The sequence below is a fragment of the Neodothiora populina genome, assembly GCF_041146345.1.
Source record: "Neodothiora populina strain CPC 39397 chromosome Unknown canker_contig_5, whole genome shotgun sequence".
Lineage (NCBI taxonomy): Eukaryota > Fungi > Ascomycota > Dothideomycetes > Dothideales > Dothioraceae > Neodothiora > Neodothiora populina.
Genome location: NW_027191405.1, coordinates 528,028 through 546,607, shown reverse-complemented (window position 1 = coordinate 546,607; position 18,580 = coordinate 528,028). Strand labels below are relative to the sequence as shown.

The 18,580-nt window shown below is 51.2% G+C and overlaps 3 protein-coding genes across 4 annotated transcripts; all 3 read right to left on the bottom strand.

Moving 5' to 3' along the window:
* Positions 1-964: 964 nt before the first annotated feature.
* AAFC00_005173 (uncharacterized protein) lies at positions 965-2,193 on the bottom strand (the record flags this gene model as incomplete). The annotated part of the gene is made up of 5 exons (XM_069348604.1): positions 965-1,007; positions 1,063-1,099; positions 1,156-1,386; positions 1,435-1,875; positions 1,926-2,193. The coding sequence occupies 5 exons, from the start codon at positions 2,191-2,193 to the stop codon at positions 965-967; spliced, it is 1,020 nt and encodes a 339-aa protein (XP_069202750.1).
* A 7,438-nt stretch (positions 2,194-9,631) lies between these two features.
* Positions 9,632-14,247, bottom strand: AAFC00_005172 (uncharacterized protein; the record flags this gene model as incomplete). 2 transcript variants are annotated; one of them, XM_069344920.1, is made up of 6 exons in its annotated part: positions 9,632-10,503; positions 10,585-10,726; positions 10,793-11,576; positions 11,628-13,682; positions 13,755-13,852; positions 13,939-14,247. In XM_069344920.1, the coding sequence occupies 6 exons, from the start codon at positions 14,245-14,247 to the stop codon at positions 9,632-9,634; spliced, it is 4,260 nt and encodes a 1,419-aa protein (XP_069202748.1). The 2 variants fall into 2 exon arrangements, with proteins under 2 accessions (XP_069202748.1, XP_069202749.1); XM_069344921.1 differs by having other exon boundaries at positions 10,585-11,576.
* A 2,321-nt stretch (positions 14,248-16,568) lies between these two features.
* AAFC00_005171 (uncharacterized protein) lies at positions 16,569-18,211 on the bottom strand (the record flags this gene model as incomplete). The annotated part of the gene is made up of 4 exons (XM_069344919.1): positions 16,569-17,260; positions 17,324-17,840; positions 17,907-17,934; positions 18,003-18,211. The coding sequence occupies 4 exons, from the start codon at positions 18,209-18,211 to the stop codon at positions 16,569-16,571; spliced, it is 1,446 nt and encodes a 481-aa protein (XP_069202747.1).
* Positions 18,212-18,580: the final 369 nt, after the last annotated feature.

Below are 18,580 nucleotides of genomic sequence, written 5' to 3'. Positions count from 1 at the left end.
CGTTCTGATAACCGTCGAAAATGAAGGCTTTACCGAATATCCACCAGCCCGTTCTTCATCTCTTTTCTAGGTCGAAGGCTGTCCCTGTGTCAAAATTCTTTTGGAGGTTCCCCGTACTAACCTTGGATCTGTCTCGGACTCCATTTCACTAAATTGACCACCCCTGACGTCTTGGAAGCTGAATAACTGTACTATATCAACGCTCCGAACTGCACTTCGGCGATCATAGGTCATAATATTCGCATAATTTGTGTGAAGGCTTTGCGTCGTGACGTTGGAGTTCCTGAAACGTTAAAGACTCGATCGCGAAATTCCATGATTACGATATGGAAGCATAATCTGCTAGATTTTCCTCCAGATGAGATGCGATCATAACAACAATGGAGAATAGTAAGGTAGATCGTTGAAAGTCATGATTGAAACATAGGTTTGGTATGGCAATCTATAATTCACAGGGCTCCGTTGCTCCGAGATCCTGGGGTCGATAGAGTAAAAGAAGAGCAAGACGATCAAGCAAGGGAGATATAACATGTAATCTAGGCAGTGTAGAGCATATCTCAGGCATCCTATACTAGCACGTCCGTCAAGGCATACACAGATTCCTACCTCCGTACTTTCACTAGTGCCACACCCCTGCAGCATGTGGCCATGGCAGTGAACGTATGGCAGTGCTTTAGGTTTCGGCGCGGCCCCCACTCGAACTGTGCTGCAGTAGCGTTAGATGGGCGCATCTTGAAACACCCTTCCTTGGTGTAGGATCATTGAGTGTCTGTGCTTCATGTAACTGCACTTCATTATTGCACCTAATTCAAGTGACGAACAATGATTGATTTCCGTCGGATTTACATGCGTGTCTGATCTTGTGCTCGAGATGACTGCACACTTGGGCTCTTTGGTTTCTCAGAATCTCGGCAGGTCCGAGGTACACATCACTCTTCTCTCAAACACTCACGTCGCAGTCTCATCATGTAGATACTCCAATGCAATACGCTTTGCCTCCCCAGAAACTGGAATCATGTCAGTGATTTTCGAAGTATCAAAACATCAAAGCCAAAGACTTACTTGGAACAATTATTTTCCAGTGCGGGGTTCCATTCATCTAGAGAAAGGTGATCAGTCACGAGATACTAGCAATTCTCGTTCTGGAAATCTTACATAATTGATCAAGTGAGATGGAGTAACGTTCAGCAAAGCTGTAACATCCATCGTTTGCTATGGGAATAGCGTAAGCGTTACAATTGCTCGCGATACCAGATTGTGTAGGGCCCGGAGGCTGCACCACTGTTGTAGTAGGTGCTGCACTACTCGTGCTTGACGGCGCGATCGTTGTAGCGCCCGGCACATGTACGCAATATGCTTCATTCAGCCAGAGGCTCTTACAATCCGCTGTTGGAGTTGGCATCTTGTCTTTGCATGTCCTCGAGCATTACTTACAACCGACTGCAGGGTTCCAGTTCTCGAATTGGGTGATCGATATAGAGAAATTCGCTGCGATGCTTTGACAAGTGTCCTTATTGACCACCACATACCATTGGTCACATCCAGCTACAATACCTGATTGGGTAGGACCAGGCGACCCTCCACTTGACGTGGACGACATTGTGATGATGGCCGAAGTGCTGCTGGCGTAGGTTACGTTTGTCCAGCCAGGCCCCGCAACACAGTAAGAGGTGTTAAGCCATAGGTTCTGGCACTGATCGCCAATGGTAGGATTCCACGCATAGAACGATGACAGAGGAATATCAGCAGACTTCAAAATGAGGTCGCAGGTATCGCCGGTTTGAACATCCCACCAATCATCGCACGCGGTGGTGCTGTCCGGAAGCGCGTTAGGCGGAGTGACGTAGTTCGTGACAGAAGTTGTGTTGGGCAGAACTGGTACCAAAGTCAGTTTAGATCGTCTTGTGTTGATCAAATGTTCTTACGGGAAGGATCATAGAAAGCTACGCAGTATTGCGTTGTGTTTGCGAGAACGCAGTCAGTAGGCGAGTAAGTCGTGGGATCTCCGAGGCTAGGATTCCAGGATATGAAATCGAGTACGTCTATATCGTACTCGTCTGCCGCAGATTGGCACGGTACAGCACCCCAGATATTCTCATATGTCAAGAAACAGTCACTGATCGACCCATTAGCAATTGGGAGTGTAGTCGCAGTAGCAGTGATATTATATGTTGGCGTGAAGACACTGCTCATTGTAGTCCATGCTGGGTCTGCTGTCGTCGCAAAGGTGGGAACGTTAGTGAGTAGAGTTGATGATCCCGCATATCCCGCGTAGGTGCTGATATCACCCACTGCCCCGACGCAGTACGATGTGTTCGCCAAGAGATTCGTGCAATTCGAGTCTATTTCCGGATTAAGGAAATAGAAATCACTCAACGATATCGCGTTTTTGTTGCATACGTAAGCACAATCTAGATATGGATTAGCAAAATATACGCAACGGCAATCTTCGACAATAAGTTCCACGACGTACAATCTCCCGGGTTCACCTCGTACCATGAGCCGCATTCGTGGTTCGACTGAGTTGCTGCATCGGTAGGCACAGGTGCTGCTGTTGTCGCGGCTGTTGGAGCACCGCCGACAGAGGCCGATGAAAGCTCAGTGTAGCCTAGAGGATTACTTAGACAAACTACGTGTCCAACTTGCTTGTAAAGATTGATGCACAGGGGATCGATGCTGGGATTCCAACTCAGAAACTGTACCACCGTAGAGTTGGCTTCTTGTGCGAGAGCAGTACAAGTATCGTTGGACTGGACGACTCGAGTCGTGCAGGCTCCTTGAATACAGAGAGACGTCAAGTTATTGGGAAATCCAGCACAACCCCCGGGAAGAGCATTTATCTGGAGCAACGCATCTGTGCTGATGTGATTCGTTTCTGCAATGCTATCGCAGCTTGCACCTGTTGCAACAGACACATAGGAGCCAGTGCAAGTGGCCGTGGCACTACTGTTCTGCACTAGCGTACTGTTGACCGGGCAGCTTAGCTTTAATACTTTAGCCTTGTGATGGATAGGTAGACTCACGCATTGTTTGGTAAGAACACCGGTGCAGGGGTGGAAACTGGACCTAAGGTGATGCCGCAAGAAGACGATACAGAAGAATACTGGACAGCAAGATCATCCTCATACGTCCGCGCATCTTCGACCTCTGCACGGAGAGCTTTGAGGCCACAAACATCGCAGGCTGGTATATCTATACCTTCGGAAGAGTTTTCTGCAGGGCGATGTTTGAAGTAGCAGTAGTTAGGTGGATCCGAACTGTCAAACATCAGCTTATGAATGCTATAGTATCTCGAACAAGGCGCCAGTTACATACTCATCTTGCATGCATGTAAGGTTATAATTCAGAAACCAATAATCCGCCAGGGCTATAGGCTTTACTGATATATCTTCGACATTGTATATCTCAAAGGTTGACGACGTTCCGTACACAACGCTGGTGTCGTTGACAACAGGATCCGTGTAGACATCGTCCGCGCATTCTTGAAGTATACTCTGACGGTATTGTGATATCGAATCACTGCACTCGGCAGTACACAGTGCTGTGATATTGTCAGTTGTCAGACCGAAATAGCTGTAGGGCTCGAAGGTGATCAAGGTCGAGCAGTTGAGTGGTGCGGCAAGAGCATTTGCGCAGGCTGTAGATATGGTAGGGAGGTCTGGAGCATTGAAAAGCTGAATAGTATCAGCACTTGCTTGTCTTCGCAATTGATTGTGCAGAGCAGCGTGATTCTGAGCGCTATGTGAATGCCGGCCTGATACCGATATAATGAATATCGCTAGAGACAACACAGCAAAGGAGAAAGATTTAGACATTGCTGCTGGCTGTTGCTAATCATGACCCGACAAGCCCAGGGTGACAATGAGCAGTAGATATCAATCCAGGTGCTACCTCCTCAGCAGCGTGTTCAGTGAACATCAATGCAACTGCTCTTCCTGACTTTTCTAGCAGGATCAAATCAAAACAAGGCATATGCATGCAGGACGTCCGATATGAGACACTAGCAGAGGCAATGGCATTGTCCTAATACATAGCACTGAGGCGGCTCCAAAGTCTGGGTTCCGCATGGTCGATCTGTAGAACAATCAGACTGTAGTGGGAATGATCGCTCGTGTGGGTACAGTACTCAATGATAGATTGTTTCAAATGCTCCCCCATCAAGGTGGAGATGATGAGGACTTGGACCCTGTTATTACAGCGCTCTCTGATTGGTGGATCTAAGATATGTGGAGGTATCCTTTGTATATTCCCCTGCTAGTGCCGAACTATTAAATCCTTGTGATGCAGGGCATGACCATCTGAACTCCATAAAACGCTAGTAAATCCAGTGCACTGATGTCGAGCAGCACTGCTCATCAGGCTACTAACTGCAATGTCCCGTCTCGAATCTACAGACCCCACACAAAATTATTGACGACTGGCTAGCGGCAGCAGCACAAGGGTCTTCTCATTCGCTACTTGATATATAATACTTTAATCTCGACCAACCTAAAGCGATTCGGGCCGCTCTGGTCAGATCACTTCATGGCTGTAAAGTTCGGTCCAGCAACGCCCAGAATTCTAGACGACGCCGGGAAGACAATCAATTGTGGCCGGGGCCCACATACTGTACATACGGGCGTCACTTCCTTGCAACCAGGGTGGTGATAGTATGGGTGATCGTCTCGTCACTATCCTGAGTCTTACAGGAAGAGTGAAACGATAGGGCGATGGTCTTCTGATCTTCGAGGTCCATCCTACGACGCTCTACTACGTTACATCTCCAAACGGTGGCTGTGCGTCAAAGATGCGGCCTTGATGTACATACTTCCGATTATGGGCGTTTCATGCCAATATAAAGCAATGCGCATCGTTGATCTTGCAGAAGAAAAACGCGGCATCGTTCTCACGGCAAGCGTACAGTATCGTCATTGGACATATCACTCTCCACAAAGTGGGAACCGACGAGGCCAGACCACTGATGCGGCAGCGACTAACGCAGATCGAAGGATTCTTTGTAGTCCTTCATATCATGCAATGGAAATGATGTCCCAGGTCATCTTATCGAACTCTTTGCTCTCTTAAGACGACGACTCACATACTGAGAGAATGACTGGAGTATCTGTGTCGTTCATTTCCAGATCTTCGATTGTCCAGCTTCAATGGCCTCCTCTCGATTGGGGTACAGATTGCTGGCGTCTGTAATTGTTCTTGCATTCGTCACTGTCGTGTCTCTATACGCTCTCTGGACACGTGGTTCTTTCGACTTCGAGGAGTCACCGGACCGAGAGATCAAATCCCGATCAAATTCCGATCTCTTCTATCTGGAGGATATTGATAGCTTGGGCAATGCAACCACGCTTCTACTAGGCCGTCAAACCAGTGGAAGCAGCGATGCCTCGGACGATCCGTACAGTTGCGCTCCTGGAAAGCCTTGCTCCAACGGTGCTTGCTGCGGCAAATCGGGCGTTTGTGGCTATGGACCAACATATTGTGGTACTGGGTGTTCGTCGAACTGCAATGCTAAGGCACCTTGTGGCCAATATGCAGATCCAGCTGGAACAGAATGCCCACTGAACGTTTGCTGCTCCCAATTTGGCTTCTGTGGCACGACTTCAGACTTCTGCGAGAACAACTGCCAATCCAACTGCGGGTCGCCATCATCTCCAGGTGGTGGAACTGATGTTCGTAAGCGAGTTATTGGATATTACGAATCATGGTCCTCTACCAAGTCAACCTGTGGAAAAATGGATCCATCACAAATTCCTGTGGATGGACTGACACATCTCAATTATGCATTTGCCTATGTCAATCCAAAGACCTACGATATTGTTCCCATGAGCGGTACTCGGGCGACTTTGTTCAGCGATGTCACTTCTCTCAAGCAGAGAAACCCCGACTTGAAAGTGTGGGTCTCTATAGGCGGTTGGACTTTCAACGATAACAATACAGTAACACAAGACGTATTTGGAGATGCAGCCAGCAGTTTGACGAAGCGCGCTGCATTTGCCAACAAACTCACCCAGTTCATGAACCAGTACGGATTCGACGGCGCTGATATTGACTGGGAGTATCCGGGTGCTCCAGATCGTGGAGGAAAACAAGCCGACGTCGCCAATTATCCTCTTCTCCTGGATATCATCAAGTACAAGTGGAAGGTTGAGGGTAAGAACTGGGGCCTGTCTTTTACAGCTCCCACTTCATACTGGTATCTTCGTTGGTTTGACCTACCGGCCTTGATCAAGTATGCCGATTGGATCAATCTCATGAGCTACGATCTGCACGGTATATGGGACTCGACGGATCCAATCGGGCCTCATGTCTACGCACACACGAATTTGACAGAGATCGATCTTGCTCTTGAGCTTTTCTGGCGAGTCAAAGTTCCGCCCTCTAAGATCAATCTCGGCCTTGCCTTCTACGGCAGGACATTCGAGCTCAAGGACCCATCTTGCATTACTCCTGGATGCGAGTTCGCAGGACCGGGAGCTAAGGGTCCTTGTACCGACACTGCTGGCATTCTTTCTTACTCTGAGATCCAAGACATCATGACAAGCAAGAAAGGGCAGTACCAGAACAAATACGACGAAACCGCTGGAGTAAGTTATCTTGTGTACAACAAGGACAGCTGGGTTTCGTACGACGATAAAACCTCTTTTCAGCAGAAGATCGACTTTGCCAATAAACGTGGTCTTGCTGGACTGCTCATCTGGGCGATTGATTTGGATGATTCGTTCTTTACGGCTTTGAAAGCTGTCACCGGGAAAGACCTTGTTCCGTCGATTGCTGAAAGCTCCACCCTGGGTAACTTCAACACCGACAAGTGTTTCATCACTGCTTGCAAAAACACGTGCCCAGTCGGATACACGACTATGACAGAGCTCAACGAAGACGCTAGTGGTAGAGGATGCTCGGGCTCCGATCATACGCAAAGGCAGCTCTGTTGTCCATCCTGGGGCGCTCCAGATCCTGCGACATGTCGCTTCAGAGGCACTGCAAGCGAGTGCTATGGACAATGCGACCCCGGCGAGGTACTCTTCGCCTCGGACAACTATGGTGGTAGCTCACACTGCGTCCATGGTAAGAAAGCCTTTTGTTGTCCTGCTACCAGTGGCGCGGCAGCTGTCGCTGCTTGCGAGACCAAGAATTCGAAGACGTGTCCTTCGGATCTCCCGCAGAAGGCTTCTCAAATTGTAACACCCGGATTCTGGAAAGATACTACCGGCAGCTTCTGTTGTCCAGAAGAGCCCACTTTCCGAAATTGCAGTTGGTACGGCAAGAGTACCACTTGTGCTGATAATCGGTGCCCTACTGGTCAGATCGAGTTGACTCGCAGTGTAGATGGCGATGGTAGTAAGTGGGGATGTATGCTGGGCCGACAGCAAGTGCTTTGCTGCGATCCGCCCTTCGATGGAACCGCCTTCATTCCGGTTCCGCTTGACAATCTCTTTCCTGACGCAGACAGCATCCCATCAGAGGATGCTCCTACATATCAAGAGGCATTTGATCATGACAAAGGCGAAAATCCGTCGATCGATCCACCCCTTCTGGCGAATGATCCTAACCAAGAGACATTTGCATGGTACATCGCCGTTGGTGCGGAGGCAGATGTACAGTCTTTGAGGAAACGCGATGGTTCTCAGCTCGAGACTTTCGATTGTCCTGACCCTTCGCGCGGCGACTACCGCGCCCAGAGGTTAAAGGCTGTGTGCATGGCGGATGGTGACGATCACAACTGCGAAGATATACTGATTGGACGTGCTTACGGGACCTTGTTGAGACTACCCGAAGACTGTGGGCCAGATACATTTGTTCGGGTAGTATCGTTCAACCGGGTAGACGATTACAAGTTGCCTGCTCACCTGAGCAAACGAGCACCCGAGAGTCGCAATGTCTATGAGATAAGATACGACTACAACTTCCGTCAGCTACGTCGAGATGGCGGCGAGATCTACATGAGGTTAGACGCCTCGAACCATCCTGGATACTGGAAGGCTATAGTTGCCAGCAAGCCGGGCAAAGTGAACTGCAAGCCCTGCGACCAGCCCTCATGTCCTTAATTGATTATCATTGCTGGTTCTTCCCGCAAGGCTCGGTGATTCCAGACAATCCAGTCAAACTCGGCATGTTTCTGATATCTTCAGATACTCGAGAGCGGGCTTTACGGTTAGCTTAGGGTCTTCGTAGAGACTTCCGTGCTCGTATTAGATAGAAGTGAAGAGGCTCTTCATCAAGCTTGCCGTATTGTCTAGTACATGGTATACTCGTATTTGGCGTAGCCGACTTTTAGAGAAAGCTATATCGTCAGCGAGGGGCCAAGATAGAGTTCTCTTTTCTTCTTACCGGCCCGTCACCCTGGGATCGGTTTTTGAGGCTAGGGTTGAACTTTCGGTAAAGGCCGGCATCTTCGTTGGAGCCGGCTATAAAGCGCTAGACTAGGACCTCATTCTAGCACTCAACTATCGCGAGCAATGCGGCTGTACTTGCGCATCCTCGGAACTATCAATTGAGGCGTACAGCTTTGTGATTAAAGGTCTGGTAACCTCTTGTATATCTATATATCGATACATCCATTACATTCATCGAAGTTTCCCAATAATCACAAGAGGTCTCCGACTGGGGCGAGCTTTCCCGCTTCTTCCTGTTGGGATCTTGGTGGTATTGGGGTATATGAGATCAAGTGAGAGAGTGGAATTCCAATTGGTATTCCCAGCCTCAACCCCCAAGCGATATTGGCTCGGAATTCCCCTCCGAGAATCATGGGAATGTCTCGAGAGAGAGAGACCCAGAGGATTAACGATACTACATACCATCAAGAGTGACCAAAGTCGCATTCTCCTGCATCTCCACCACCATCACCATCACCATCACTATTACTATCACCACCATCACCACCCATCCACCTTAAAAACTCATTTAGTCGATACATAAAAACCCCATCTAGTCCGATACAAGCAACCCAACCCAACGCGAGAGCGAAAATCCCACCAATGCATTTATACGAAATGACTACGAGAGCCTAGCCAGACAGCTACGAATACAGATGATCGTAGACAAGTCTAGCGAGAGCAATATCAGATCATTACTGCTGGCAGAATCAGCGTGGGACTTCTACGGAGGGAAAAACCAGATACCTACTTAGTGCGAGAGCACAGCGTAGATGGATATCATACGAAGAGAGTCACTGCGAGTGCAGAGTCTACACCGCATTATCAATACTTGGAGCAGAGGCAGGTGTTCATGTCTTGAAATATGGCTGTTAAATTCAAGATTTGTCTTCTGTCGAATCGCTTCTTCCATGCTATGACTGTTTCCTCATTGGCCTGCCCGCCTTACTTGAGATTACGTGTTAGACTGCAATTTGAACACTGACAGGGGAGCAGAAGAATATTCGAGGGGAAAGAAGATGAGAAGAGACAGAAAAACGCCATCGTCATGATTCATTAATATTACAGATCAAACTATAATCTCCTCTAACTACCCATAAGGGGAACTGCCCAGAAAAGAAGCCTAGTCGTTTCCTCCGCGCCGTGGAAATGTGGTCATATCTAACGCCTTTCCCTTGCCTTCAATCCCGGCTGAAGCGACCATGTGTCTGTAGATTAGATTCTGGTGCTAGACCTGCTGATACGTCTTTCGGCTGTCATTTAGCTCAGTTCCAGCGGTCATGGCCCGGAAGCAGCTGCTGTGGATGCTGCGCAGACATCATCATCCGAGGGTCCTGTTGCTGTTGCTGTTGCTGCTGTCCATCTTGAGCATGCATCCCCATACGCATCTGTTCGCTTCTTCTACGCACTTCATCCAGCCCCTCATTGGGTTGAGTCATAGGATGATTGGAATAGAATGGCGGATAGCCTGGTTGCTGTTGGTGCTGACCGCCTAGAGGCAACTGTGGTGGATCTGTCCAAGCCACGACGCGAGCGGGGCTCTCTGCCTGACTCAGAGGGCTGTAGTCTGGTGCCTTTGGACTCTGTGAAGCCTTGCTCTGAGGTGTGGTGCCGTTGCTGTTGCCATGCACGTTGAACTGATACCGGTGATCATGACCATCGCCAGGGTGGGCTTGCTGTCGCAGCTGTTGCGCGCTTGGGGGCACTCTAAATCCATTATTGGCTCCACCTAGAGTGGTAGAGGCTTGGTATCCACCACTTGCTCCATCATTTGGACCAGTCGAATAATGACCCATGTCTCTCAGCTTACGTTCGTAATCTCCATAACGATTCGAAACCGAGGGGCGTTCACTCTGCTGTCCGATCTGTGATTTGAAGTCTTCCGCACTGACAAAAGTGGCGTGTGGACGTGACGGTGGGTAGCCCTGCGATAGATACGACGGAAGTGTGACGTCTGGGTGCGAACCAAAAGCACGCGACGACGGCGGCGTCCAGTCGATATCAGAACGACGCGAAGCCTCTGTCGGCAGAGCAGCCAATGGCGCAGGCATCGGAAGTTCCGGGAGAGTCTTTGTCACCGGCGGTTCTTCCTTGACGTGTAAACTACTGCTCGGTTGTGCATGAGTGGATTGGGCGCCTATTCACATTGGTCAGCTTATCAGAAAGAGAAACATCAATGACAGAGTCGGCCGTTCTTGATGCCAGGCTCACTACTCACCATTCGTTGGTGATCCACTTGACACTGGTTGTGCCGAAGGATCACTTGACTGCTGTCCAGCAGTTTGACCATGCATGGACGATGAAGATCCAAAACTGCCATTGGCTGGCAGAGCCGTCGAAGGGTAGGAAGATCCGGAAGGCTGTCTGGTGTGAGACTGCATCCCAAACGAAGGTCTGCGCCCTTCAACACCCGGGTTTCGGCGTACCTGTTCAGCGAATGTAGAGTATTGTCCAGGAATAGCTGCCGGCAGAACCCGAGACGAGTAATACATCTCGTTGGGGAAAGGTCGCGATGGACCGTGCGATTGCCTGCTTGGGTCGCTCACTTGGTGGCGCAGTGGTGGATGTGAGCTCTGCTGGTTTGAAGGTGTTTGGGTATAAGAGGCACGTCGACCATTCTGCTCTTGAAACTGGCGCTGTGCATCAAACGCTCTCTGATCGACTGTCCATTGGTTGCTTGATCGTGCAGTTGTAGGGATCTTGGGCTTGTATTGGTACGGTCGATCCATCCCTTGCTGCGCACGGACACTGATAGCCTGTGCACTGTATGAGTTGCCGTAAGTGGGGACCGGTGGCTTGTAAGCAGTGGCTGGTTTGACTCTGTCCATGAAGTCGGCCTTTGTGGTCGGCGCCATGGTCTTGAGGTCATCGGTCCAGCGACTTCTTGCTTCGGTCGATGATTGAGGCAGGTAGAAATACACATGATCCGGCTTGTCCATGTCGATCTTGACCTGATCTTTGTTCTTGATGCTGGCTCTGGCGTAGCCGGCCGGCGGGTTATCGAGATTGACAAATCCAGCCCATTTGTTTGCGGGGTTGTCATGGAAAGGCTCGTCCATGGTAGGGATGCCATCCTGTCGGTTCTCGATTGAGACAGACATTTTGTTCATGCCTTCTGGCATTGGGATAGCGCTAGAAGACGGCTTGGGACGTAGCGAATCCATTGGATCAAGCACGACGAGCCACTTCCACTCAATTTCAATTCGTTCACTGCGTGATTTGTTAGCGTGTTGGCTTCAGATGTGATCATTGAAAACGTACCCTTCCGGCAGCACATCGACGAGCATTGTCAGTTCCTGTGGTCTGTTTTCGACTACCAGTCCTGCGAAGATGTCGCCCTGTAAGTAATGCACTTGCACAACATCGCCCTTCTTGACGCCCTTGGCGTAGTTGTTGATGAGCTTGCTGCTCTCGAGAGCGTCAACATCAATGTTCTTGGCACGCTTGGGACGATGGAAACGGCAGCGTAGGTCGAAGCCTTCCTCAAAGTATTCTGTGCCATCTTCACCGAACGTAGGGACCATGCCAGAGTCGATCTGGACTCCAGCGGCCAAAGCGCAAGTAGCGTGGAAAGCTCTGGTGCATTTCTTCGAGGCACACTGGAAACAAGCTCCCCGCTTGGAACGGCAGAAGTTGCACTTGAGTTCGAGACGAGCGCGATCGATGTTGGAGACGCCAAAGACCTTCTCGACACCATTGTCTGCGCCGATCCACGTCTCGGGGGTGTACAGAGCGCAAGAACGGTGGGCCAGCTGTCCGTTGTCCGTCGGCAGAAGCACTTCATAAGCAGCTTCATTGGGACAAAGAGCGCAAGGTTCACGATTGGGACCCTTGATCCTGATCCTGATCCTGCGTTTCTTCTTTTGACCAGCATCTTTCTCCTTGGGATCACGCTTTCGTTTGCGGGACGATGCCTTCGGCTTCTCCTTGACGCTGGCTGGCGGGCTTGGTAGATCGCCCGTGTCCGCGTCGAGGTCATCGTCATCGTCGTCATCTGTCTCCTCGTAGTACTCGGGAGTAGGTTCGCCTCTCAGCCTGCGCTCAACGTCTGCAACATCGACCCAGACACTGTCGGCCTCGCAGTCACACTTCCTGGCGATGCGGCCATACTCGAGCCAGCTCTCATTGGCGAAATTGACAGACTCGGCGCAGTTGTAGCCCAGGTTGTATCCAGAATGGTATCCGTAAGGGTATGTGATGACAAACTCACCCTCGTGATGCACAAGCTTGTTGACCTTTATGCCGTATTGCTTCTGCAGGACCTCGGGAGAGATGAGATAGGTTTTGTGTCGCAAGAATTGGTCGCAGTTCTTGTAGTCGTTGGGCCAGATCTTCTTCATGGCAGCCTCGAATTTGCGAGCATCCTCCTGGGATATACTGTACCACTGCTTTGGAGCACCAAAATGGATGTAATTGATACTGTAGAGATCGACGTCCTCGAGATGCCAGGCGAAGGTAGCCTTCCACATGCCCATGTAGAGATAAGCAGTGTTGACACCTGGGACTTTGGTGCCAAGTACATCCAGCAGGTTAGGCAGCTTGGCTACGTTCCAGCAAGGTGTGTCGTCCTTGAAAAGCGAACCAGGCATATCGGCGGCATACATGGGCTGTGCGAAAGTGATACTCTTCCAGTAAGCAGTTTCCAGCTCGTTGCATCTCTCTGCGGTAAAAGCATCGAGCTCGGACTGGTCCATCTTGTAGTCGAATCCCTCAAAGGCAGCTTCGTCGATGTAGTCACTCTTCTCGGTGATGTTGTTCATTCGTCGTGAAGACACAGACTTTGCCTGTCCACCGTTCTTTGGCGGACGACCTCTGGGCCTGGGCTTTGCTTTGTCCTTTGTTGGAGTAACCTGCTCGACAGACGCGACAGCCTTGCGCGATGGAGAGGTCGGAGTCGGCGGGACTTGTGTGTCGTTGTCCTGCTCTTGCTCTGGCTCTTCGGTCGAGGCCTTGGGTGTGTTCCGAGTGGAGATGGGGTTCTTCCTAGGTCGACCTCTGCCTCGCTTCGGTGCAGGCGCAGTGGAAGAAGTCTCTGTCCGAACGGCCGGGCTGCTCTTTGGCTGTGCATTGCGACCGCGGGTGGCGCCTCCTCCTCGAACAACCACTCCTTGGTTGCGGCGTCTCTCTCCGCGTCGGGCTGGGGGTTGATGTTGCGGCTCTTCCGTCAGAGCTTTCCATTCGGGTAGATTGTAAGATCGCTGCTTCTCGATGTTCGCCTGCGTATAGGTTCCATGTGTTCCCATAAACTCTTGCATGATCGGGTTCTTGATCTTGATTGTCTTGACGAGTTCGGAGAGGTTTGGGAGATGTTCGCGCCTGTGTCCGCCCTCTAGTCAGCGACTGTCGCTCTGTGGGGAATGAATCAGGCGCGCGCAATTTGTTTCTTACCATTCAGGCGGTGGTACGACCTTGACAATGCCTGATTGCATGCCGTACTTGTCGATTTTGTCAATGAACTTTTCGAAGTCGCGGAATTGGTCCATGGTCTGTCAAGGTTGAGTTTTAGTCAAAGTCCTCGCGAGTCTTGCACACGAAACAAAAAGCAGAAGCGACCGAGAGAATGGCGACATACGGGCTTGAACACCGGGATCTTGCCTCCCTCGTAGTAATGGTCCGGCACGACTTCTTCCATTTCCTCGTCGTCGTCGTCGTCGTCGTCGTCGTCGTCGTCGTCGTCAAAGTCCAGGTCGGACAAGTCAGACGAGCCGTCGTCCATCTTGATGTTGTTCTCCTCGGAAGTGGGGGGCGTCAATGCATGTGCGGGCGCCTTGGTCGCATCGTGGGTGACTTTGGATGCATCTGGCAAGTCGCTGCTGGACTCATTTGGTGGAGGCGTGGTGGCCATGGTGGGAGGAGCAGGAGCAGGAGGCGGCGCTTCCATTGTTGCGAGGGCTCTGGCGCTGACCCGCGCAGGGGTTGTGTAGAGTGAAGAGTCAATATCGCTGCTGTGTTGTTAGATTATTGTTTATTCGGAGTGTCGAGACTTTGACTAGAGAAGAAAGGCAGAGTGAAGAAGAGTTGGTGGATAAATTGACGGTAGAAGCTGAAAGGCTCGCGATGTCGGCAATTGCGACTAGAACGGCCGATGGGAGGAAGTCACAGGTACAAGTGACAAGCGAATGGGGCAAGTGCAAGTCCGAGTGACAAGTCCGAGTGCAAGGACAAGTCAAGTGCAAGTGCAAGTGAAGTTGGATGGCGACAACGAAAACGCGACACTCGGTCCTCTCAGCGCAGTGTCGACCCAGCACTCATCGGACAAGTTTCTGCTATCAAAACAAAGTCGCGCACGTCTTCCGTCGATCAAGGTCGGTTTTAACGAGCTGAGAGCTTGGAGTCAAGACTTGATGAATTATTGTCGTGCTTGTAACAAGGAGATTGCGCAGATGCATCAAAGCAGAGGTGCGAGCCTTCTACCCTGATCTCTGGTGACGCCAAGGCATTATTATGGGGAAAACTGCGTCAGTGCGCACGTACTTGCGCTGTTTGGGAGTTGCATCCTCGGATCTTGTCGCTGCTGATCCTTGTGGGAATAGTGGCATCACCCACTCACTCCCCCTGGCTCCGACAGCAGTACTGCATCTTGTTCGTGTTTACTCGTACGATTATCGTAGCTTCAGCACTGCTGCATCTCTATATCAATAATCCTAGCTATTAAATCAACTACTACTATCTAATCTTTACTGTCGCTTTCAGGCATACAAGCAGAACTGTCTATACTTTGCTAGCAGTCATGATCCCAATAACCGGCACCATATAGCGACGCACGCCTCTCCACGAGTCTCTCCATGTCATTCCTACACTAGATCCGTCTGTCGAACACATCCTTTTCAGATCCTTGCATACGAAGCCCCTTCTATAAACAACCGTGGTCAGAAGGCAGAAAGTACAGTACCATGAAAAACAAAACAGATCTATACGAGGATCCGGAGGTAAGCTTGAATTTAAGGTAATACACGGCCAAGCCCGCGCCAGGAACTGTAGAGTGGGAAAACTATGGGGACGCGAGCAACCGAGCGTTCACTTTGTCTTGCTCGTCAATCACACAGACAGTGCGCGCGAGATCCTGTCTCACCTGGTCTCATCGATCATTCGTAGCATCTGACGCATCTCGCAGGTCTCCGGTTCCACTGCTTGCTGTCGTCCATTGGGGTGGTCCTACATGGGGATTGCAGAGTTCTGGGAGGTCGTAGAGTTAGGCCGGTCAGCTAACACCTTCGGAGCACGAATCTGACGCTGCAAAGCCCATGCATGTTCAGCTAACGAATCAGAGCAAACACAAATTCCCTCGAGCTGGGAGCACCGACTGTATCCTACTTACCTCGCTGACAGACAGACACCACAAGGATCTGACATCTCGCAATCAAGATGGTACCTGCGGCGGCGGTGCGGGAGAGGCGAGCAACGATAAAGCTACTAGTCGGATTGCGCAACCCCACTCCGCACTACAAGAACACGGTGACACCTCCGCAATAATGAGCCTCAGCCCTGCGTCAGACAGACCGCCGCCGCCATTGCCGCCGTCGCTGTGATCCCCAGGGACGGACCCTTGCTGGATTGATATCGATTGCATCTCGGACATCATGTATGCGTCAATAGTCGTCACCGCTGCTCCGCTTCGTCAATATGGCATGCTCATTGGTCGTGCCTAAAGTCATGTCCGAGCTGCGAGTCGTTGTCCGCTATAGTACCAGAGAAGAACATGCACCGTACAAGCAGGAAAGAGGGAAACGAGTCAAAAGGAATGAGATTGGCAAGGACAAGGGACAAGACGCGCGGAGCGTCGAACAGAATCTCGTTTTCTTCCTTTTTAAATCGTTCTCCGCCTCCTATTCTTATCATCGCGCACTGCAATGCGCCGGTACATGGTTTTTTCTTATTCTTGACAGTCATGAGAAATGATGAATGAAAAAAAGCCCCATGCTATGCAGAAATTACCTTTTTGGAGTCCATCATGTTCGCATCGTGAATCGATTGATTTTTCGTCGATTCGCATCGCTCGCTCGCTAGAAACATCCTCGAAACATGGTTCCCTGTTACTTTTTTCTTTTGTGCGCCCCAATGCCTGTGTCCTTGATTCTTGTCGTTTCTTTTGTTCGGGGAGGTCTTCCCCGGGTTGAACGTGAGCGTGAGTAGAGCTTAGGCTTTACCGTCCACTCTTCGTCCTGATAGTACAAAGCAAGATTGCTGTTTTTCGTATGCTCGCTATGAGCGAGCGGGGGCCGGGGCGGTCTCGCTGCCTCCGCGAGGACCACCACGGCCGTGTCCGCGCTGGCCATCACCACGGAATCCGCCGCGGCCACGTCCTCTGCCATCACCTCTGAAGCCGCCACGACCGCGCCCACCACGTCCACGACCCTCGCCATGTCCGCGGTGGCCACCCCTGCCGCCCTTTCTCTCGACCTCGTGGAAGCCATCATCACCGTTGGTGGGCGTGGCGTTGGCGGGAGCATTGGTCTGAGCCGCAGCAGTAGCGTCATCGGCCCAGGAGTTGGTAGACTGGGGCAGAGCTGGGTCGTGTACGGCCTCGGTCTCGGAGGGGTCGCGGGCGACCATCTCGAAGGACTCATCGAGACTGTCCTCGGCGAGTGCACCGCCACCTGTGGCGTTCTTGCTGTTATCCCACTGTTGCTGGGCTGCAAGGTTGGCGGAAGCGTCATCGACAGTGGCCTCCTTGGCGGCGCCTTCGTCGAACTGCTCGGCTACGGCAGGAGTGCCGTTGGTCTGGTTCAAGCCCAGCTCGGTCAGTCCGGCATGAGCGATAGTCGGGTCCGAGGACGGGACAGTGGGTTCGGGCTCGACGGAGTCGACCTGCGCCTCGGTGGTCGATTCCACGGGAGCTGTCTCCTCGTCGGGGAATGGGCCGTAGGAAAGGGACGCGGACTTGATCTGAGAGTCTAGAGGGAGGTCATGTCAGCTTATTTCCCTCCTGTAAACCATTGTATCATTCATTCTCTTACACTTAACGGAGAGAAGCTGGCCCTCGACAGAAGGCACAGCATCATCAGCACCCTCGATGAGCTTCTCAGCAGCATCAACAGCCTTCTCGTCACCTCCGTACACCAGCAACAAGACACCCTCGAAGCCTTTGCTCTCCTCGGTATCGGCCTCCTCTTCAATGACGCGCTTGGCAGCGGCAGCTCTGAGGAACTGGCTGAAGGTCAGGAGCTTCTTCCTGAGCTCGGTCTTGCTCTTCTCCTCGGCCTCCTTCTGCAGCTGTGCCTTGAGAGCCTCGATCTCAGACTTGTGCGAGGCGGCGAGTGATGCGTGCTGGGTGTTCATGCGAGACTGGTAGTCGGCGTCGACCTTCTTGTACTGGGTGATTTGGTCTTCGAGCTGGGCGAGGGTGGCTTGGAGGCCAGGCTTGCGGAGAGCCTGCTCTCTCTGGTCGTTGTTGATCTTGCGCGATGCTACGAGGTCATCGAGAGATACACCCTCGTTCTCGGCCAGGATGGCATCCAATCTGGACATGAGGTTCTGTTACCGCTCGTGTTAGTGACACGTGCTGCATTGTGACGAGAACTGAGGCTTCGGTAGACGTACGAGCTTCTTGGTGACATTTCGGATCTGCCTATGAAACACATCTAGTCAGTACATATAGAACCGCTTCTCTCGTCCGAAAGTGATGTCTGCTCGTACTTTTGAAGCTCCTTGATGAACGGGCTGTCGCTGGGAGCAAGTGCGGTGCTGCCATTGGACAGATGCTCGCTCTGCTCTTCGACGGGAGTGGAAGAAGCTGCAGTGGTCTGGCCAGCCTTTGCTGCCGCCTCTGCCTCTGCCTTCTCGCGCTTCTTGCGGGCAGTCTTGGACTCGCTCGGAGGAGGGTTGGTGATGGCGTCAGCTGACATTGTGATTGATGTGTGTTAGTTGGAGGGTGGGGGAGTTTCGAGCTCCTTCTATGTGAATCAAAGAATTGGGATTCTCTATAGAGGATTATGGAGTGAGTGCAGGATCGATCGTCGGTGAGAGTGTATGTAAGAAGATGAAGGTACAGTGAGTATGATTTACTGATCGTCAATCGATGGAAGCTATACCTTTGCAGATGACAGCCAGCGCCAGAGGCACAACGACGCCGTGCACGCGCCTGCCAGGTTTTGCCGAAGTTTCGCGGTATACCTTTCTCCTTGCTTCCACAACGCCAAGAGGATAACACTTTGACTCTCTCACATTTCACTCGTGGGATGGAGCTCTTCAGTCACATGTAGAAAGTTTTTGAG